Source organism: Mobula birostris, chromosome 4, assembly GCF_030028105.1.
Source record: "Mobula birostris isolate sMobBir1 chromosome 4, sMobBir1.hap1, whole genome shotgun sequence".
NCBI classification, from domain to species: domain Eukaryota; kingdom Metazoa; phylum Chordata; class Chondrichthyes; order Myliobatiformes; family Myliobatidae; genus Mobula; species Mobula birostris.
In genome coordinates, this window is record NC_092373.1 from 82,568,112 (window position 1) to 82,591,554 (window position 23,443).

The following is a 23,443-nucleotide window of genomic DNA, read 5'->3' on the forward strand; positions in this document are numbered from 1 at the left end:
AGAAGCTGAGAGTTTTAAGGCCTTCTTGATGGGGAATAAAAATGTGTTAGGGACTAGGCATCCATGGTGAAGATGAAGCAGTGACAGTTAGGGAACTGAAAGCTTGCGAGGAGATTGAGAGCATGAGACGTGTCACGGATATGGTGGGAAGGGACTGAACCAAGGGGGATAGAATGGAGTTGAGGTATGAGGACACGAGATCAGTGGGGCAGGAGCAGAGACAATAGGCCTACCCAGACAGTCAAGTTTCCAGATCTTGGGTAGGAGGTAGAAACAAGCAGTGCAGGGTAAGGGAACTATGCGTTTGGTGGCAATGGATGGGAGTTCTTCAGTGATGGTGTGGGAGGCAGTTTCCTGATAGTCCAGAGTGAGGTCCTCTTCGAGGGGTAGGTATGAGGAGGCCGCACGTCCTCAGCAAGGTAGAGGTCAGAACACCACACACTACAACAGCATCCCCTTTGTCTGCAAGTTTGATGGTAAGGTTGGGATTGGTGCGGACAGAGTGGAGGGCAGTGCATTCAGAGAGGGTAAGATTCAAAGAGTGCTTGAGTCCAGTCGGTTGATGTCTTGCTGGCAATTCAAAATGAAAGGATCCAGAGCAGGTAGAGAACCAGAGCAGGGTGTGCAAGAAGAGGAGGAGGGTTGGGTTATAGCTCAGGGTACTCTTTGGAAGGGGACAGGATATGCTTTGTTGGGGATATATAGAATTGCCTGCCAAATCTTTGTCACATCCATAAGGTGCACCATTAAAAGGACACCAGGGTAGTGGGCTGGTTAGCTGAATTCTACTACAGTTCCGGCACTGTTTCACTCGGAGTCTCTCTGTACCTTCTCCCTCGTGGAACGTATGAGTTCTCCCCCACAGCCCCAAGATGTATTGGTTGGGTTAATTGGTCATTATGAGTTGTCCTGTGATTAAGTTAAAGTTAATTGGAGTTGTGTGGTGGCATGGCTTTAATTATCAGGTTGCTACTCTGTGCTGTATTGCTAAATGAATAAATAAAAAATAAAATCTTTGTTCAGCATCTGCAAACACACACACTACCCTAGTACGCAGGCTCGTAGTGGGCACCACACATCAAAGTTGCTGGTGAACGCAGCAGGCCAGGCAGCATCTCTAGGAAGAGGTGCAGTCGATGTTTCAGGCCTAGACCCTTCGTCAGGACTAACTGAAGGAAGAGTGAGTAAGGGATTTGAAAGTTGGAGGGGGAGTGGGAGATCCAAAATGATAGGAGAAGACAGGAGGGGGAGGGATGGAGCCAAGAGCTGGACAGGTGATTGGCAAAAGGGGATACAAGAGGATCATGGGACAGGAGGCCCGGGGAGAAAGACAAGTGGGGGGGGGGGACCCAGAGGATGGGCAAGGAGTATATTCAGAGAGACAGAGGGAGAAAAAGGAGAGTGAGAGAAAGAATGTATGCATAAAAATAAGTAACAGATGGGGTACGAGGGGGAGGTGGGGCATTAGCAGAAGTTAGAGAAGTCGATGTTCATGCCATCAGGTTGGAGGCTACCCAGACGGAATACAAGGTTTGTTCCTCCAACCTGAGTGTGGCTTCATCTTTACAGTAGAGGAGGCCGTGGATAGACATGTCAGAATGGGAATGGGATGTGGAATTAAAATGTGTGGCCACTGGGAGATCCTGCTTTCTCTGGCGGACAGAGTTTGCCAATCACCTGTCCAGCTCTTGGCTCCATCCCTCCCCCTCCTGTCTTCTCCTATCATTTTGGATCTCCCCCTCCCCCTCCCCCTCCAACTTTCAAATCCCTTACTCACTCTTCCTTCAGTTAGTCCTGACGAAGGGTCTCGGCCTGAAACGTCGACTGTACCTCTTCCTAGAGATGCTGCCTGGCCTGCTGCGTTCACCAGCAACTTTGCTGTGTGTTGCTTGAATTTTCAGTATCTGCAGAATTCCTGTTGTTCGTAGTGGGCACGGCGACTTTGGTACACCTCCCGGCACCCCGTGCGCACCCGGTGACTTCGGTACAACTCCCGGCGTTCTCTGCGCGTTCAATGTTTTTGGTACACCTCCCGGCGGCCTGTGCGCATTCCTGGTGTTGTTAGCAAGTACACTTCCCGGCATGCAGTAGGCCTGTTAGTGCAGATCCCAGGGTGCAGTGGGAGCGTCAGAATGGCGGTTGCGTCGGTGCGGGTTTACATGGAGTCGCTCTGGCGGGAATTGGAGGGTTATCAGGACCCTAACGTGCTCGGGATCTTCGTTGCTTTAGTAGTGGTACTGCTCACTATGGGTAAGGATCGGAAAGGTGTGCTTGTGTCTCGCTGTTGGCGGGTGAGCCTGCTGAAATGCGCTCTCCGTTCTGCCAACGTGTCCCTCAAGGCCGGGTTTTGTGGTGAGATCCCGGGCGGAATCCTACGTTTTCTTTCTCAAGCGGCCCATCAGAGCTGGTGATTTGTTTCGACAAGTTTGTGGGCTGTGGAATAGGCAGCAATGACAGAGTAGTGGGGCAGCAAACAGTAAGGGAGATAACCTGCGCTTTTTGCCATTCTTCCGCAATCCTGGTGCTTTAATTCCGATCTCTCTGAAGAAACTCGAGAGTCCCAGTGCTACCTCTTCCTGTGTTTTAGAACGCCATTGAAGAGTCTTCAGTGCTTAGGAGTTAGGCACTTGCCTTGACGGAACTTGGAGCAGAAGGCTTATATATAGGTGTGTGCGAAATAAGTGTTCCAGCTGTTGGAGTCCCTGTGCAGAGAATGCTGAATTTGGAGGGTTTTGCAGACAAGTTATTGGTGCTTGCATTCCAGGGCTTCGAGCTCCCTTTAGTAGGTAGTAATCATCCGCAGAATATCCCAAAGTCAACAATTGCAAAAATGCCGCCAATTCTGAAGGAGGGCCATTTAACTCGAAATTCAACTGGTTTCTGTTTCTACAGTTGCCGCTTGGCTAGCTTAGTTTTCCCAACATTTCTATCTGATCATTCACCCCCCCCCCCCCCCCCCCGGCACTTCATGCCTACACTCCACACCTCATGCGTAAACTGACACAGTCACTGGTCCTGCTGTGTTTCCGTGTACCCTGCTGCTACCTAGAAGAGTTCTTCTTACCAACAGTCACTTTATCATTTCCTGTCAGTAACCTGGTTTAGAGTTACCTCTGTAATGAGCTTCACTTCGTGTATATGCCATCTGTCTGTATCTCCACACTCAACAGTTACATACTTTATATAAGCTTGCCTTAATATTTATGTCTTATTTTTTATGCTTACTGTGTCTTATGGTGCAACAAATCTGGAGTAATAATTAAAGTATTTCATTCTCTTTTCCACTGATGTACTGAAGACTGACAGTAAGAAATCTTGAATCTGTATTCAAAGATTTCTCTGGCCACATGCTGTCTGAAGTGCTTAGTATATGCTGCTTTGTCTGATTCATTTCTTGATCTTTAAGTATTTTACTCAACCAGGTTAAGATTTTGCTTGTGTATTAAGCAGCTAATTATCTGTGTTTCTTTGCTGTGGCTCTCTAGTGATTTACGTTTTCTGTGGTTTTATGGACTGCCATCAGGTTGGTGGAGTTTCTGTGTTTTGCCCATATTTCACAAAGTGCTATTTGAACAGATTGGCAACGATTTGGGCTTGGCCATTGAGTATGTGCATACCCAACCTTCACCTCTCTGTTGAGGTGTCTGTGGTTCTGGACTGAAGGTGATGGAGGTTGAACAGTTTCCCAGATGTCCTGTAGCTTAGCTCCACTGTAGCAGGGAGCAGAAGTAATACGGTGAGAAAGACTGAGAAAATTGTCGTCTTGGTTTGAAGTGTGTTTTTTTTTTTTTTTTTTTTTAGCCCCAATTTGCTGCTGAGAGGCCACACCTGCTCTGTGCCTATATCTGAACTGATGGCTACATTATTGGAGGAACATATTTTAAATTGCCAAACTGATATAAGGTAATGAGATGAATAAGATGTATAAGGTGTATAAGATGATGAGAGGCATTGATCGTGTGGATAGTCAGAGGCTTTTTCCCAGGGCTAGAAATGGCTAACACGAGAGGACACAGGTTTAAAGTGCTTGGAAGTAGGTACAGAGGAGATGTCAGGGGTAATTTTTTTACTCAGAGACGGGGAGTGTGTGGAATGGGCTGCTGGCAACGGTGGTGGAAGCAGATACAATAGGGTCTTTTAGGAGACTTTTGGATAGGTACATGGAGTTTAGAAAAATAGAGGTAAGCCTGGTAATTTCTAAGGTAGGGACGTGTTCGGCACAACTTTGTGGGCCAAAGGCCTGTATTGTGCTGTAGGTTTTCTATGTTTCTATGATCCTGTTAGTTCAAGTGAAATCCCTTGGAAAGAAACTCTTGCAAAAGGTAAAAGTTTCATATGGCTTTAGAAAATCCTAAAGATCAGTGTTGCGATACAAAAAGCAAAATTCAGTAAATAATGTTAAAGTAATTATTAAGTATTTTTATTTTTATTCATTGAAATTTGTCAGGGGCAAGCATTGGTCATACCGTAACCACTTCCCGGTTTCAGTAAGTTCTGTAGGACCTCTTGCTGGGAAGGCAAAGAACGGCCTCATCTGAAAACCAAGGAGACATCAACCAAAGTGATGTTCATGTGCTTGTACATTGGCAACAATGTAGTAGACGTGTGATCACTAGCGTGGAGTATGATGTTGTCCAGAGAGGTTGTCCATTGGTGGGTCCTCGAGTGGCTGTAGAGACCAATCTGGGATCCACGTATTCTGTTGCAATGTGGGCAAGAGTAAGTGGTGGTTGGGCCTTTCAGTTTATCAGTCTCCCGTTTCGTAGCTGGTGCTTGTTCTCTTCAGCACACTGGAGTTTGTTCTCGTGTAGCACTGCAATGAGTTGAGACATCGCTTTGAAGAACAAAAACTAACAGAGAAAATAGCTGGAATTCCTCTTGTTTATTTGGGACACGAGATTTGCTGAACAATTTGTAACTAGCGTCAGTCATGTGCACTTGTGTAGCTATCAGACTCTTCACCACATTTAGAGCGAATTTTTAAAATAGCATCAGTAGTGCGTGCTTGTGTTATGTTATCCATTTGGGCCAATGGACGCTGATTCAAAAAACAATGATGTTTTAAAATATCAAAGTTGCTGGTGAACGCAGCAGACCAGGCAGCATCTCTAGGAAGAGGTACAGTCGACGTTTCAGGCCGAGACTCTGTTCGGGTCTTGGCCCGAAATGTCGACTGTACCTCTTCCTAGAGATGCTGCCTGGCCTGCTGAGTTCACCAGCAACTTTGATGTGTGTTGCTTGAGTTTCCAGCATCTGCAGAATTCTTCATGTTTGGATTTTCAAAAATATTTTGTTTTTGTTTTCACTTCAATACAAATTTGAGACCTTTGCCAAGATGCCACAAAAAGATTTGGCACTAGCCGAAAGAAAGATTACCCTGCTAGACCAAATTAAAAGCCATCTGTCTAACACCACTTATCATCAGCTGGCAGAGATAACTGGAGTGCTAAAATGTACAATTGCATGCTTTATATAGCTGCAAGATAAACGGTGAGAAGAATGGGCATTGCGCAGAGACAACAGGGAACATCCCAAACACGGAATTGTGAAGCTAAGGATCTATCAATCAGTGGTTCTCCATTGTAACTGGACAAGGTGTACGTGTCAGTGGACCAATGTTAAAAAACCAGTCAGTGGGGCTAGCCGAGAAGGTGGGTCACAAAGATTTGAAAGCACCATATGGTTGTTTGTCTTGATGGAAATATTAAATTCAAGGAAGCACACAACAAGAAAGGTAGTGCTGATGCTGTACATGCGGAGACATGGAAATCTACAAAACTCCCCGACTCGCTTCAAACCTGTTGTGCGCGTGTCATGTACAATGCTGACGAGACGGGCTTTTCTTACCATGGCACTCCAGACCGTTCCCTTGGTTACAAATACGCAACACTGTCAGGTTCAGAGAACATAATGCATTGATTATCTGCACTGCTTTTGTTCAGTCACCATCAATGGAAAGAACACGGCAGCTTACATTTGTTGAATTCCTTCCTCGATGACTATTAGATAGATTCAACTTTATTGTCATTGTGCCGATTACAGATACAAAGCCAATGAAATGCAGTTAGTATCTAACCAGAAATGCAAAGAATAGTGTTACTTTCAAAATAACTGAATAAAAAGTAAGTGTTACAACACACAAATATAAAAGTACTGAGACAGTGCAATATGGGTGCAATACTGCTTAGTGCTGTAATGAGAGGTTCAGCGGGGTCACAGTCTCAGGGAAGAAGCTCTTCCTGTGCCTGCTGGTGCGGGAGCGGAGGCTCCTGTAGCGCCTACCGGATGGGAGGAGAGTAAAAAAGTCCATGCTTAGGGTGAGATGCATCCTTGATAATGCTTTTCGCCCTGCCCAGGCAGCGTTTATGGTAGATGTTCTCAATGGTGGGCAATTGGGTGCCGATAATCTGCTGGGCAGTTTTCACCATGCGCTGGACTGCTTTGCGGTCCAATATGGGACAATTGCCATACCACACTGAGATGCAGTTGGTGAGTATGCTCTCAATGGTACAGCGGTAAAAGTCCATCAGTATCCTGGGACAGAGGTGAGCTTTCTTGATGCTCCAGAGGAAATAAAGGTGCTGTCGCGCCTTTTTGATCAGGATGGAGGGGTTCAGGGACCAGGTGAGATCCTCAGAAATGTGGTCACCAAGGAACTTGAAGCTTGATACACGCTCCACTACAGCTCCATTGGTGTAGAAGGGGATGTGAGTGTGGCTTCTCACATGCCTGAAGTCCACAATGATCTCCTTGGTCTTCTGGATGTTAAGGGCCAGGTTGTTGTTGGCACACCACGCGGCCAGGTGCTGGACTTCATCCCTGTAGGCCGTCTCGTCATCCCCTCTGATCAGGCCAACCACTGTGGTGTTGTCTGCGAACTTTATCATGGAGTTAGAACCATGTACAGGAACGCAGTCATAAGTGAAGAGGGAGTACAGAAGAGGGCTCAGCACACAGCCTTGAGGCACGCCGGTGTTCAAGGTGAGAGTGGAGGAGGAGAGGTTGTCAAACTTAACTGATTGGGGTCTGTTAGTCAGAAAGTCCAAGGTCCTATTGCAGAGGGATGAGCTGATACCAAGCTGGCGAAGTTTGGCAATCAGCTTGGAGGGGATCACAGTATTGAATGCCGAACTAAAAGTCAATGAACAGCATTCTGACGTAAGAGTTGGGGCTGTCCAGGTGGGTCAGGGCAGAGTGAAGTGCCGTGGAGATGGCGTCCTCTGTTGACCTGTTGGTGTGATAGGCAGATTGATGGGGGTCCAGGGTAGTGGGCAGAGAGGATTTCAGATGTGATATAACCAGTCTCTCAAAGCACTTTGCAATGATGGGGGTGGGTGCAACTGGACGGAAGTTATTCAGGCCCGTGGCAGTGGAATGATTCGGCACTGGAAGGATGGTGGTGATCTTGAAGCGTGTGGGGACAACTGCATGGGCCAGGGACAGATTAAAAATGTCTGTGAAGACACCGGCCAACTGCCCTGCACAGACTCTGAGCACACGGCCAGGTATTCCATCTGGACCAGCTGCCTTCCGTACATTCACCCTGCTCAGGATGGTGCAAACATTGGAGGTGGAAAGTGAACTAATGAACTAAAGGCAACTAATGCACAGTTTTATAGTACTGTTGGTAGTTTTGCTAGTGCTCTGCTTTTTTGCATTCCATTTAAGTACATAATTTGTTACTTAGTTAAATGTAATTTGTCTTTTTTTAATGCCTTTAACTATTTCTATTAAACTTTGGCTAATTGGGACAGCCACTCAATTGGGTGAAGATGTATGGGTCCCAAAATGTCCCAATTAACTGGAATCCACTATTTGTAGCAGAGCCGTGAGTTTTTATGGTATCCTTGTCAATATTTCATATAAAAGTAACGGTTTGCTGTATCTGCTTTTAGTAATGAGCCATTAGTGACTAGCCCTTGGTTACTGTTGTATGCTATTTGGCATTTTCTGGACCTTACACCTGACGTGCAGGAACAGAAAATTCTGCTTCACCATTGCATTCCATTTTAGCAAGGTGGAAGCAAATGGAGTGAACCGTCAGCAGCGTTGGGTTAGCAGAGCAGCGCTGGCCTTGGGATCAATAGCTGTGGATTGATAGCAAAATCTTTTAGATAGTTTCACGTGAAAAATATGAAATTGTGTTTTTGTTACAGTTTTCTTCGTGCTGTTACGGAACAGGAAGAGCAGTCGCAGAGCAATTCTCCTAACGGGTTTGTGTGATTCCGGGAAGACTTTGTTGTGCTGCAGGGTAAGTCAATCTACAAGAAAGTTGATTCTGATGAATGACGTTCTTTCTTCACTTCCTGGTTTATTTTCACTGAACAAAATAACTTGCTTATTTGAGAATATTATAACTTTATAGTTTATACTGTACCCTCCCGCAAATGTAAATTTCTCTTAAAGCAAATAAATGGTATACTGTCTTTGAGGTTTCTGTTCTTTTTTTCTACAGTCCATTCATCAGTAATTCCATTTTATAAGGGCAATTATGTCTTAACACATAATGTGAAATATTCTTGATTGTATGGATTGTACTTAATCAAAATGAATCTATGTTGAATACAGCTTTGTTTGATGTAGTCTGTATACATTTGTTTGAGGCTGTTATGTCACGTGGGAAGGCTTGTGTTGCCAGCTGGAGGTTATGCCAGTGAGCAGAGGTATTAAGAGTGAGGGTGAGTGAAGGAGCAACACAATACTTTCACAATATATTCTATATATTGTCTTGAATTACAAAATATAGAATAAGGCACGAGGCTTTGAGCTGGACCCATTCTGCATTGTACTAGAATTAGGTTTGCAAAGGCAATAGAAGCAAGCAATTCTGGCACACCTCCGCCTGTGCCTACTCAATCATTTGATAAGATTGTGTTTTTTTTTTAAAGACTATTCTGAGATCCTGTAACATAAAAACTGTCAGCTTCTGTCTTGAATATACTCAGTGACTAAGCTACTACAGTGTTCCGAGTAGAAACTCCACAAAGATTCTCAACTCCTGAAGAAATTTCTTCACTCAAGTCTGTAATGATCTGCCCTTTGTTTTGATACTCTGGGAGAAGCATCAGTCTTGCATCTACTCTTATAAGCCCTGTAATATAAATTTATGCTTCTCCGTAGCCAGCCTTGAGTGTCACATTAACCGTCTAGAGATAGCATGAGGCAGGAATGGTGATTATAGTTGCAACACTAGGGGAGATGAACCCATAATTGGGAGGTAAGCCTGACTAATAAACTGTGTCTGTTGGTGAGATGGCTAGCTCAGTGATGAAGCACTTTGTATTTTACCCAGCACTGTGACTTTTCTTTGGATCATCACATGAAAACTAAAAGTGTCAAATAGAATCTCCTTCCTCCACACTTAGGCAACTTTGCATGTTTTCTCTTTCCCATTTTGATGCAAGATCTTCGGTGTGAACCATTAACTCTGTAATAATGTTCCCAGACAGTTCTAATTTTATCAAAAGGGGCACGCCTCAAGGTCGCTAACTTATCATTAATAGTAGATATTAAACATTTACCCAGTGGGTTTATACAAAGAAACAAGTCCACAACATTTTTTCCGGGCATCTCAGGAAAGTTTGGTACTAAAGGGTTAATAAAATGTCTAATTTGAAGGTATCTAAAGAAATGAATACTAGGTTGGTTAAACTTTGCAGACAGTTGTTCAGAAGTTGCAAATCAATTATCTATGAAAAGATCTTCAAAATGCCTGATGCCCTTTCTGTACCAATCATGAAATGTTAAGTCTTGCATAGAAGGTTGGAAAAGATGATTATGAAAGATAGGCAGAGAGAGGGAGAAACCATGAAGACCATAATGTTTTCTGAACTGAGCCCATATTCTCAGAGTATGTCTAATGAGAGGATTAACAAAGTTTCACTTTTTATAGTTGCTGCCAGAAGACTGAATGTTTCAGATAATTTCAGATCACTGCGATGTGCAGTTTTATTTTTGATATTTACAACAGGAAGTAGGTTTAGTGCTCCAAAATTTGTGCTTCTATAATGGTTATATTTTGGGATTATATTTGTGCTCCTGAAGTAAATGCCCACTGGTAGGTTGGCTCATAATTGAAGTGATGTATAACATTCTGCAGATTATATCACCTCACTAGTATAATGGTTTAATATAATCATTCATAAAAGTGTTGCTTGCAATTTATTTGCCAATTATTAACTTCCTTTGATATAAAAATGCAAAGTATATAAAAGAAAAAGGGCCATTCACCTCTCTAATGCTTGTATCTTATTTCAGCTACTGTCAAGGAAGTTTATGGTGACGCATACATCCATAACCAGTAACTCTGCATTGTACAAACCTAAAGGTGACAAGGTAGGTATGTAACTTATCATGCCGATGAACTTGCATTTATTTAAATGCTCTATTTGCTTTCCATAGGAATCACCCTCTAGGTGACTCTTGTCCATTTGTCCCTCCCCATTGATCTCCCTCCTAGCACTTAACTGTGCAACCAGAAAGTGCTATACCTAGCCCTAAAGCTCTTCCCTCATCACCATTCAGGGCCCTAAACTGTCCAGCCAGGTGAGGTGATACTTCACCTGTAAGTCTAACGGGGCCATCTACTGTATATAGTCCTCCTGGTGTGGCTCCTCTGTATTGGAGAGATCTGATGTACAAAGGTCTAAGGCACACATATATATAGCTGGGGTGTTTAGGACTTTTGCACAGCACTGTATTTGGCAATGTGGAGCCGAGAGCAAATTTGGCGGGAGCAAAAGATGTTGGGAATGGAGAGGGTGGAGTGCTTTGGGAGGTCTTTGGGATAGTTGGCAGAGAAAGAGTGGGGTTGGGGATGGGGGATGGCATGGGCACAGACACACCCAGCCCTGAGACACCAGGCTAGGTTATTTGATTCAACACGGTTGGTTTATTGATCATGACAGAATGTCTCTCTGGTTCTTCTGACTCCTCCCCTCTCACTTCCCCTTTTTCCAACCATGATGCCCCTCTCCCTGCCCCCTTCCCACTCTCAGTCCACAATAAAGACCCATATCAGAATCAGGTTTATCATCACTTGAATATGTCATGAAATTCGTTTTTGCGGCAGCAGAACAATGCAATACATAAAATTACTTCAGTTCTCTGCAAAGGACTTGGACACCTTATCTACATGTATATGTAAATGTGCCTAAGATTTTTGCACAGTACTGTTGATTGGAGGACTACATTGTTGCGTACCTTCATCCCATCCAGCACAAAAGGTGTGACTTCCCAGTGGCCACCCATTTCAGTTCAATTTCCCATTCTCACATGTCAGTCCATTCCTATCATATCCCTACCTTCAGCTCTTCGCCTCTTCCACCTATCACAGCCCAACTTCTTCCGTCATCTCCCTTGCCCAGACAGCCACCTTCTCCTCACCTGGCTTCACATATCTTCTGTCTGCTTGTACCCCCTCCCCTCAACTCACCTGTTTTGGCTCCTCCTTCCTTTCCACTCCGGGCGAAGAGTTTGGTCTGAAACATTGACTGTTTATTTCCCTCCATAGAGGCTGCCTGACCTGCAGAGCTCCTTCAGTATTTTGAATGTGTTGTTCTGCAGAATCTGTTGTGTTTACTATTTGCTGATATGGCTGGTTCTGAAGCTTTGCTTGGTTCCACAAAGCAGCTAAGAGAAGCTTTGAAAATAAGGTGGATTCCTTCCTTAAAAATGCACTGGCCATGAAGTGACCAACAAGAGACAGATAAGAGTGATTATTAATTATTTCTTATTTCTATAAAACAAAAACAATAATGACAGATTCCTCTGCACTTTGGTATCCAGTAGTGCATGATCTTAACCTACCAAACTCACTTTAAGCAAAATGTAAACATTTTGCAGTCAAAAGTAAGGTGCATTAATATTTTTCTGTGAGATGCCAATTGCTTGGCTCTAATTACTCAAAAATTTTAAGGACACATTTTGATTTTGAGGTCAAAGGGGATTGATTTCATTATTTGTATTTATTTTGACTGTTATCAAAGAAAGGTTTATATTTTTCTCGTGCACTGTCTTGTCTCTTGGGATGCTTTGAAGCCAATCATTGGTTAGTCACTTAATACGTGGTCAAAATAGTGGCCATTTTACACACCACTGGTTTCCTTTTTATTTTGCCTATTGGCTCCTGGAGGTGTATCTGCACGGCAAGGACTGCTTCAGTGTTACTGCCATTTATTCTGTTCCCAGGGCAGAGACTTGTATTGGTACCAGACAAACATAAATTTAAAGGTTTTCCAGTTCTATCTACGTGATTTCCAGTATCTCTGTTAATGCCAAAAACACACTTCCTTAAGAACTGTTCACCTTTTCTGCTTCACTGACACCCACATCCCTTCTGTGGCCCCATCCTGCTCAACCACCAGAGATGCACACGTCTTTTACCGGCTGCCACCGCCTTTCACTGGCCAGCAGGAAAATGAAGTATTGTTTCTGAAGCTTATACTGAGCTTCATTGAAGCAGTGATTTGTACTTTCTCCTTTGTTTTTTCTACAGCGAAGAGGCCAATTCCACATTGAGGTACTGTTTACAGAATTCCTCTTTGTCACAGTGTGACTGCTGCCACTTTAATTCTCCATTCCACCATCGGTCCTCTGCATTGTACACTGCTCCAATGAAGCTTTGGAAACAACACTTCATTGATAAATATTTCTAGCTCTTTGTATATTTTCTTACTAACATCCTCCGTACCTTCCTTTTTGTGTTAAAGATCATTTTGTTTCTCCCATTCATAGCTCTTCCAGATCACTCTTGTTTCATTATAATCCATTATCACCTGATTTTTGCCTTTTATAGTTTACAAAGAAGGCAGCACGTGTTAACATTTAATCTTTCCCTATCCTATCTCTGCCCCTTAACTCTTGTTTATTTTAAGCTTATCCCAGTTCTGAAATCTCAGAAACATATTTCATATCATGCAAACATGAGGAATTCTGCAGATGCTGGAAATTCAAGCAACACACATCAAAGTTGCTGGTGAACACAGCAGGCCAGGCGACATCTCTAGGAAGAGGTACAGTCGAGGTTTCAGGCTGAGACCCTTTGTCAGGACTAACTGAAGGAAGAGCTAGCTAGCTCTTACTAGCTGTTCCTTCGGTTAGTCCTGATGAAGGGTCTCGGCCCAAAATGTTGACTGTACCTCTTTCATATCATGCTCCTATCTCTATAAACATTGTTTGACAGTTATCGCTGTAGCATTTCCCAGCTGCTTTTGACTCAGTATGGATTTCAATGTTGGGTTAGTTGAGCAGTGAGAAAAGAAATAGTCCCCAAAGGGGCTGAGGAAACAGCTGAGCTTCTTTCTCTTTTAACAGGCCCCTGCACTTACTTTGCACGATCTGCCTGGTCATGAAAGTCTGCGTCATCAGTATTTGGAGAAACACAAGAATGATGCCAGGTAAAACATTGTATGTCATCAATACCTTTTTAATGTGGATTTGGATGCAGAGTTTGAGAACCTAATGTCATGGTACGATTCATTAACTTTATTCTATAGACGATCCATTGGAAGACTGAGCTTAAAAAATTGTGTGCTAATGTGTGTTACCGTTGGCATTCAACGTGTTGTACCCACTCTGTTCCTTGAGGATCCAACTTTAGGATAAAAGAGCATAATGCCTGGATCCAGAGATTTCTGTGGCATCCATAAAATGCAAGGACCTGCATACATACAGTACCTTCTAAAAATGATCCTTTAATAAAGACAGGGGTAAATATGAAGTAAGGACTGGGATGTCAGAGAAAGCTGTTTAAAGATCGAGATGACGCAATGTTTAAGGAAGTGAGGGTGCGGGGCATTCCATAGCATTCTGCTAACAGAGCTGAAGAAGAAGAAGGAAACCCTTAACTCCGAGTGGAGTCATCGAGACACTGTCATGACGGCGTTTTTTTTTTAGCAGGCTTGGCCGAGTTGCTAGCTCGACGCTCAACCCAGCACGGATGGAAAGTGTGCAAGGGAGCCAGCTGGATTTGAACTCAGGAGCCTTCACTCCGAAGTCCGGTGCTGATGCCACTATGCCATAGCTGCATGTATGGCTATTAATGATGGGACTGAGATTAAAAGAATAGAGATGTTAATGATGGAATGGAGCAAGACATTTAAGCAAAGATCGTATAGGTCAGTGCCGATTGACCGTAACAGTATAAAATAGGATTTAAAAACTAGAATTGGTGTAGCTCCAAGGAGTTCCAAAGGGGGAGAAAGACAGGAGCCTGCCCAGCTGAGCATTGCAGTGGTCAAGTGTAGAATTAACAGTGATGTCAGTCAGCATTGAGCAGCAGACAGATTAGACAGGAATGGACGTCATTGATTTGGAAGTAGGAAAAAAAATTTGAGATATGGATATAGAATCAGCCATAATTGGCCACAAACTACATTCCCTTTCTAAACTTCCCAACCCAAGGAAGTACCTTTCGAGCTCCCACGCTGGCAATCCCTTTCATGTTTTTTCTTTTTGCATTGAAACTCTGAGTATAGTCTTAATGATGTAGACCACTAGGGAATGTGAAGAATGAGATCATACAAGATCAAAGGTGATGTGGTTCAGCTTGAGCTAGTGCCTGGAGGAGGGCTGCAATAGAGTTTGGACATAATTCGGTATTCTTTTCACACAGAGCTATTGTCTTTGTAGTGGACAGTGTGTCATTTCAAAAAGAACTGAAGGATGTCGCTGAGTTCCTCTACATGTTGCTGACCGATGCAGTGATTGTGAAGAATGCACCACCACTTCTGATAGCTTGCAACAAGCAAGGTGAGGTGATGCTAATGCTGTTCAAGTACTGACTGCGCCCTGAAGTGCTTGCTTCACCTGCAGCTGTTGGTGCTTACACACAGAAGCTTGCTTTCGTACAGGTCTTGTGGCAGGGGGAGTGGGGTGGTCTTGGTTCTGCGTTTTGCAGTGGGACTGAAAAGCAGAGGGCTGTGGACACAGATCAGCACATCACCGAAGCCAGCCTAACCTCAGTGGACTCTGTACACTTTGCTGTGACTTTGTAAAGCAGCCACTCACCCGGGACATTGTCTTCTTCCCCTTTCTGTTAGGCAGTCGATACAAAAGCCTGAAAGTGCATACCACCAGCCTCAAGGATAGCTTCTATGCTTTTGTAATGATGCTCCAGAAGTTCCGAGTAACACACACAAAATGCTGGAGGAACCAGCAGGCCAGGTAGCATCCATGGAAAACAGCACAGTTGATGTTTCAGGCCAAAACATCTATACTTTTTCCATACATGCTGCCTGGATTGCTGAGTTCCTCTAGCATTTTGTGTGTGTTGCGCGGATTTCCAGCATCTGCAGATTTTTTTCGTGCTTGTGAAAAGTTCAGAGTTCAAATTTATTATCAAAGTGCGTGCACCATATACAACCTTGGGATATACCTTCTTGCAGGCAGCCACAAAACAAAGAAACAATAAAATCCATGGAAAACCACTAACAATAAAGACCAGCAACCATCCAATGTACAGAAGAGAACAAATCGTGCAAATAGTAAAAATTAAACAAGTAATGCAAGGAACATGTGCTGCGGATTGAGTCCACAGCTACGGAGTCAGTTCAGTACCGAGGGGGTGAAACCAGTCCAGGAAGCCCTAAAACTGCGGGGCAGCAACTGGTGGTGTGGGACCCAAGTCTGCTGCCCGATAAGTAATAGCAAGAGGGGAGGGTGACGGGACAAACACGGGCAGATGGTGCTGAACACCAATTCGTTTTCCACTCTTGGGCCTCGATGCTTTAATTTGGCTTGACACGTTAATCAGCACGGAGTAAAGGAGCTGAGCCTGTGTTCCTTTCCCGCTCTGCCTCGACGAAGCACCCAACCCCAGTAATGGCCGTACTCGCATTCTCGAGCGTCAGTTTCATCGAATCCTTCAAGAGATTGTAAAATCGCCAGTTCATTTAGATGGTTCAAAAGTAAATTTCTTAAAGGGAAATTACAGGCTGCAGATTGCAGTGATTGTTGTTCAGAAGTTTATCTGGTAGTTTTGTGAAAAACGCTGCTGTAGAGCCATAAGGTAGCCTTGTGTCATTATGGCCTTGCACCTTATTGTCTACCTGCACTGCACTCTCTGAAACTGTGTACTTTTTTCCTGCATTCCTCTGTAAAATCATCTGTATAAATAGCGTACAAAGCACTACCTATGTGATAATAACAAACCTATTTACTAATTACCTACTGATTGACGTTTTCTGTCTGCTAGGTACAAGGGAAATCAGAAATGTATTTTATATCTTCAATTTGGAACAGGTTATGGATTGAAAGCTCTTCATAGCCAAATGTCATCAACGTGGATCAAGCTATGTTATCTCCTTGTGGTCAAGTTTCTCAAGTTGGATGCTGGGGGCTGTAAAGCTATTGCTGGAGGCATCTTGTGTGTCTCCCTAACTTGCACTGAGTCCTTGGCAGCACCTTTTGGAGTTGGTGGTTTCTCTCCTAAGAGGTCTACTTTGCTTTATGCAATTGTGATGGGTCCCTGCTTCTCGTGGATCTGCAGAAAGACTAAGATTGCTTTCAAAAAGGATACTTACAAAATATCAATAGCTTGAAAATAAAGGGAATTGCTTGTTTTTTTTTTCCCCATTTAATCTTGTGGGATCAGTGTAAAGATTCTGGGATGTAGTATCATTAATTACGAGCAATTTGAGTCCATTCTATTAAAATACTACTTCAATGTTTTAAGTGATTCTCCCAAGCCAGTAAGTGACATCAACGTGGGACCATTTTGAGTAATTGTTGTCAATGTAATATATTCTGTCTACATCTGTTGAAATGCAGGTAGCCTGTAGAAAGAAGCAATATTGTCCTTTGGTATTAGATGTTTCAGAAAGGACAGGGACGGAGGCAAAAGAGGTGGGGGCATGGCACTGTTTATCAGAGATAGTGTCACAGCTGCAGAAAAGGTGGACGCCATGGAGGGATTGTCTACGGAGTCTCTGTGGGTGGAGGTTAGGAACAAGAAGGGATCAATAAATTTGCTGAGTGTTTTTTATAGGCCGCTCAATAGTAACAGGGATATCGAGGATCAGATAGGGAAACAGATCCTGGAAAGGTGTAATAATAACAGAGTTGTTGTGATGGGAGATTTTAATTCCCAAATATCGATTGGCATCTCCCTCGAGCAAGGGGTTTAGATGGGGTGGAGTTTGTTAGGTGTGTTCAAGAAGGTTTCTTGACACAATATGTAGATAAGCCTACAAGAGGAGAGGCTGTACTTGATTTGGTATTGGGAAATGAACCTGGTCAGGTGTCAGATCTCTCAGTGGGAGAGCATTTTGGAGATGGTGATCGTAATTTTGTCTCCTTCACAATAGCATTGGAGAGAGATAGGAACAGACAAGTTAGAAAAGCGTTTAATTGGAGTAAGGGAATTATGAGGCTATCAGGCAGGAAATTGGAGGCTTAAATTGGAAACATGGTCTCGGGGAAAAGTATGGAAGAAATGTTGCAAATATTCAGGGGATATTTGTGTGGAGTTCTGCATAGGTACGTTCCAATGAAACAGAAGTACAGGAACTGTGGTGTACAAAGGCTGTAATAAATCTAGTCAAGAAGAATAGACTTGACTTGCTCTCTGAAGGTTCAGAGAGCTAGGTAATGTTAGAGATCTAGAAGATTATAAGGCTAATAGGAAGGAGTTTAAGAAGGAAATTAGGAGAGCCAGAAGGGACCATGAGAAAGCCTTGGTGGGCAGGATTAAGGAAAACCCCAAGGCATTCTACAAGTATGTGAAGAGCAAGAGGATAAGACGTGAAAGAATAGGACCTATCAAACGTGACAGTGGGGAAGTGTGTATGGAACCGGAGGAAATAGCAGAGGTACTTCCTGAATATATCGGTATTCACTGTGGAAAAGGATCTTGGTGATTATAGGAATGACTTGCAGCAGACTGAAAAGCTTGAGCATGTAGATATTAGGAAAGAGGATGTGCTGGAGCTTTTGGAAAGCATCAAGTTGGATAAGTCACCGGGACTGGATGAGATGTACCCCAGGCTACTGTGGGAGGCAAGGGAGGAGATTGCTGAGCCTCTGGCAATGATCTTTGAATCATCAATGGGGACGGGAGAGGTTCCAGAGGATTGGAGGGTTGCGGATGTTGTTCCTTTATTCAATAAAGAGAGTAGAGATAGCCCAGGAAATTATAGACCAGTGAGTTTTACCTCAGTGGTTGGTAAGTTGATGGAGGAGATCCTGAGAAGCAGGATTTACGAACATTTGGAGAGGTATATGATTAGGAATAGTCAGCATCGCTTTGTCAAGGGCAGGTCATGCCTTACAAGCATGATTGAATATTTTGAGGATGTGACTAAACACATTGATGAAGGAAGAGCAGCAGATGTAGTGTATATGAATTTCAGCAAGGAATTTGATAAGGTACCCCATGCAAGACTTATTGAGAAAGTAAGGAGGGATGGGATCCACGGGGACATTGCTTTGTGGATCCAGAACTGGCTTGCCCACAGAAGGCAAAGAGTGGTTGTAGACGGGTCATATTCTGCATGGAGGTCAGCCACCAGTGGAGTGCCTCAGGGATCTGTTCTGGGACCCTTACTCTTCGTGATTTTTTATAAATGACCTTGATGAGGAAGTGGAGGGATGGGTTTGTAAATTTGCTGATGACACTAAGGTTGAGTGTGTTGTGGATAGTGTGGAGGACTGTCAGAGGTTACAGCAGGACATTAATAGGATGCAAAACTGAGCTGAAAAATGGCAGATGGAGTTCAACCCAGATAATGTGAAGTGTTTCATTTTGGTAGGTCAATATGATGGCAGAATATAGTATTAATGGTAAGACTCTTGGCAGTGTGGAGGATCAGAGGGATCTTGGGGGTCCGAGTCCATAGGGCGCTCAAAGCTGCTGCGCAGGTTGGCTCTGTGGTTAAGAAGGCATACGGTATATTGGCCTTCATCAATCGTGGAATTGAATTTAGGAGCCGAGAGGTAATGTTGCAGCTATATAGGACCCTGGTCAGACCACACTTGGAGTACTGTGCTCAGTTCTGGTCACCTCACTACCGGAAGGATGTGGAAGCCATAGAAAGGGTGCAGGGGAGATCTACAAGGATGTTGCCTGGATTGGGGAGTATGCCTTATGAGAATAGGTTGACTGAACTCTGCCTTTCCTCCTTGGAGTGACGGAGGATGAGAGGTGACCTGATGGAGGTGTATAAGATGATGAGACACATTGATCGGGTGGATAGTCAGAGGCTTTTTCCCAGGGTTGAAATGGTTGCCACAAGAGGACACAGGTTTATGGTGCTGGGCAGTAGGTACAGAGGAGATGTCAGGGGTAAGTTTTTTACTCAGTAGTGAGTGCGTGGAATGGGCTGCTGGCAACGGTGGTGGAGGTGGATACGATAGGGGCTTTTAAGAGACTTTTAGATAGGTATATGGAGCTTAGTTAAATAGGGGGCTGTAGGTAAGCCTAGTAATTTCTAAGGTAGGGACATGTTCAGCACAACTCAGTGGGCCAAAGTGCCTGTATCATGCGTAAACACGAGGAATTCTGCAGATGCTGGAAATTCAAGCAACACACATCACGTCAAAGTTGCTGGTGAACGTAGCAGGCCAGGCAGCATCTCTAGGAAGAGGTACAGTCGACGCCTGACGAAGGGTCTCAGCCCAAAACATCGACTGTACTTCTTCCTAGAGATGCTGCCTGGCCTGCTGTGTTCACCAGCAACTTTGTTGTGTGTTGCCTGTATTGTGCTGTAGGTTTTCTATGTTTGCATGCTCAGTAGGTTAAAAAAATTAAGTTTTGTCTGTCTGTTGAATTACAGATGTGACCATGGCCAAATCTGCAAAATTAATTCAGCAACAACTGGAAAAGGAGCTGTGAGTATTGTATTGCAGGTGTGATGTTAGAATAAAAAGTCCTGTAGGATCTTGTCTTTCAGAAGGGGTGCTAGGGACTGTGTTTTCTCATAGAATAGGTAGCTATTGTTTCTGTTTGTACCACTAGCTCTGGATTAGTTTAGAAAAGGTGCATATTACATGAAATCTAATATCTTTTATATTTTATGTAGACACTACTGTGAAAGTACTCACAGACTGGTACAACACACCACGGACCATGATGTATTACCGATCAATTAACCTAATACATAACCAAACCAAAATAATCCTTCCCTCCTACATAGCCCATAATCCTTCATTTTTCTTTCATCCATGTGCCTATCTAAGAGATTCCTGGATATTGCAGAGGAACTCTCCCCTGCTAAGAATCCTGCCATTAACCTTGTACACTGCCTTCAAGTTTGACTTTCCAAAGTTTATCACCACCCACTTTTCTGGACTGAACTCCATCCTCCACTTCCAAGTCCATATTAATTGCTTTCCTGGATCACATTTGTATTTTATTTTGTAGATAATGGATAAAATGTATCTGATAGAAATCTACATGTACACAAGACAATAGCAAGAGAAGGCCATCTGATCTATCAGTGCTGTTCTAGGCAGAGAATTCCAAAGAATCACCACCACCTCTCCGAAGCAATTCCTGAGCAGCTCAGTTTTATTAGCCTGTTCCCTCATCCTGTAGCTGTTTCCTTATTCAGGACATTTCCATTCATGCAAATAATATCTACCTCATAAAGCCCTCTGAGGAGATGAAATGTTTCAGTAAGGTCACCTCTCATTTTTACAAACTTCAAAGAATATGCATCTAATTCTTTAAAAATCCTTTGATAAGACCAGCTTCTCAACCCAGGAATTAGCCTGGAGCTTCTCCAGTACTAGCGTATCCTTTCTTAAGTATGGGTCTAACATGGCATACAGTATCTCTGATGCAGCTTTACCAACATCTTGTAAACGTCCTCTGTTTCTAAATTCCAACCACTTTTCAATTAAGCTATTTTGTTTTCCTTCCTACCTACCTATTGCTACACCTCCACACTAATTTTTAGTGTTTTGTAGATCCCTCTGTATTTACTCATTTGCAATTTCTTCCCATTTGGGCAATAGTCTGCCTTTTGATTCTCTGTATTAAAGTACATAATCTCACACTATCCTCCAGTAAATTCTAACCACCAAGTTATTATTCCCTCACTCAACCTGCTGATATCTTATTGCTCTCTCTTATTTATGTATCATCAGCAAACTTGGATACCTTGTATCTCATCTCATTCATGTCAGTAAATAATCACTTGCGTACATTCTTCCAGCCTGAAAATGGCCCATTTGTTCCTACTTTGTTTTCTCTGTGGTAACCAGTTATCAATCCACATTAGCACTGTAAAGCCAGGCTCCTGCTCACCAGCTTTTTGTTTCATCTTAGGAAGTGCCTTCAGAAAATCCAAAAACACGTACTGTATATACCGGTCCTATCTGTGGACTCTGCTTGTTAGATCCTCAGAACCCTAGCGATTTTTTTTTTTTTTTTTCCCAAACATGATTTTTCTTTCATAAAACCATATAAGCTTGTTTTAATGGGGGGGGGGGGGGCGCATGATAGCGTAGTGGTTAGCACAATGCATTACGGTACAAGCAACCCTAGTTCAATTCCCACCTCTCTCTGTAAGGAGTTTGTATGTTCTCCCTTTGACTGCATGGGTTTTCTTTCGGGTGCTCTGGTTTCTTCCCACAGTCCTAAGACATACTAGTTAGTAGTTAATTGGTCATTGTAATTGTCCCATGATCAGGCTCAGGTTAAATTGGGGGCCTGCTGGACGGCATGGCTCTGAGGGCCAGAAGATCCTACTCTATGCTGTATTGGACTAAGCTTCTCCAAATTGATTATTATTTCCTTTATTACAGGCTACAAATTACCTGACTGATAGTTTTCTGTGTGTTGTTTTTTTTTCTTTTTCCCTTCTCCAGCAAGGGTGCATCGGTGGAGTTTTTTCCCATCCACTGGTACCCTTCTGAAACTTGAATTTTGAAAGACTTCACCTAATGTGTTTACTATCTACAGACACTTAGATGCAGACCATTGGGTCCTGGTGACCTGTTTCACCTTTAATTCTGTTAATATAATCTCAACTCACTCTTTCTAATTAAGATGCATTTCTCCAGAGTGTTATAAAATAGATACAAATATGCATTAACTTCAACTTTACATCTTACAGATGAAGTGAATGAACTTTACTCTGTAGTGAATAAGTTGATTGCTTTTTGAACCAAATGCAAAAAATATTTGGGATAACCACATTTGAGTTTCAGAAACCCAAATGCTTGGTATTTGCACCACTCCTGTTTTTTGTCTGTCCTGTGATGACAGGTTATATAAACTGAAATGATTCTTTGACCTTATTACCTTGTTCTTGGTCACCACCTATCATGACATATGTAAAATCTGTTTTTTTTTTGTTCTTCCCCACAGAAACACTCTGAGGACAATTCGCTCTGGTGTACCAAAGTCCTTGGATGGATCTGGCATTGCTGGCTCTGTACCCTTGGGAAAGAAGGGAAAAGATTATGATTTCTCTCAGGGGCCTATGAAGGTCGAGTTCGCAGAGTGCAGTGCAAGAGGCAACAAAGGAAGTGATGGCGGGGCGGACATAAGCACTATAGAAGCTTGGCTTGTTAAAGTAGCGTGAGGCGTTGTAAAAAGGCACGTGCATGAGGATGATGGTTCACGTGTACTGAGACTGTCCAAGAATTGAAGGGTCAAGCTCTTGATGCTGAAGGTTTGAAGAAATGTGGATATTGGCTACTTGGTGCTTGCTGTATCTGCTTGCCTTGAGTTAATGTGACTGATATTTCCAACATTGATGTAATCAGTGCTTTTCTGTTGCTGGGTGAATTAGCAACACATCTTGTTCATTCATAATCAAATAAAATAATAGATACAACATGATATTTACTGTAATGCATCATTTCTGTGGAGATAATTTTACTTTACCACATTAATTACCACAGGGTGACCCCTGTTTCCATCCAGGGGGTCAGTGTGGACATGGTGAAGGATTACAAATACCTGGGGATACGAATTGACAATAAACTGGACTGGTCTAAGAACACTGAGGCTGTCTACAAGAAGGGTCAGAGCTGTCTCTATTTCCTGAGGAGACTGAGGTCCTTTAACATCTGCCGGACGATGCTGAGGATGTTCTACAAGTCTGTGGTGGCCAGTGCTATCATGTTTGCTGTTTTGTGCTGGGGCAGCAGGCTGAGGGTAGCAGACACCAACAGAATCAACAAACTCATTCGTAAGGCCAGTGATGTTGTAGGGATGGAACTGGACTCTCTCAGGGTGGTGTCTGAAAAGAGGATGCTGTCCAAGTTGCATGCCATCTTGGTCAATGTCTCCCATCCACTACATAATGTGCTGGTTGGGCACAGGAGTACATTCAGCCAGAGACTCATTCCTCTGAGATGCAGCACAGAGCGTCATAGGAAGTCATTCCTGCCTGTGGCCATCAAACTTTACAACTCCTCCCTTGGAGGGTCAGACACCCTGAGCCGATAGGCTGGTCCTGGACTTATTTCATAATTTACTGGCATAATTTAC

The 23,443-nt window shown here is 43.4% G+C and overlaps 1 protein-coding gene across 1 annotated transcript; it reads left to right on the plus strand.

The window, feature by feature from the left end:
* The first annotated feature begins 2,085 nt into the window (after window positions 1-2,085).
* On the plus strand, window positions 2,086-22,789 carry srprb (SRP receptor subunit beta). The gene is made up of 7 exons (XM_072255656.1): window positions 2,086-2,250; window positions 8,157-8,251; window positions 10,258-10,335; window positions 13,315-13,397; window positions 14,615-14,751; window positions 19,773-19,827; window positions 22,313-22,789. Exons 1-7 carry the CDS (start codon window positions 2,133-2,135, stop codon window positions 22,527-22,529), a joined length of 783 nt encoding a protein of 260 aa, XP_072111757.1. The 5' UTR covers window positions 2,086-2,132; the 3' UTR covers window positions 22,530-22,789.
* Window positions 22,790-23,443: the final 654 nt, after the last annotated feature.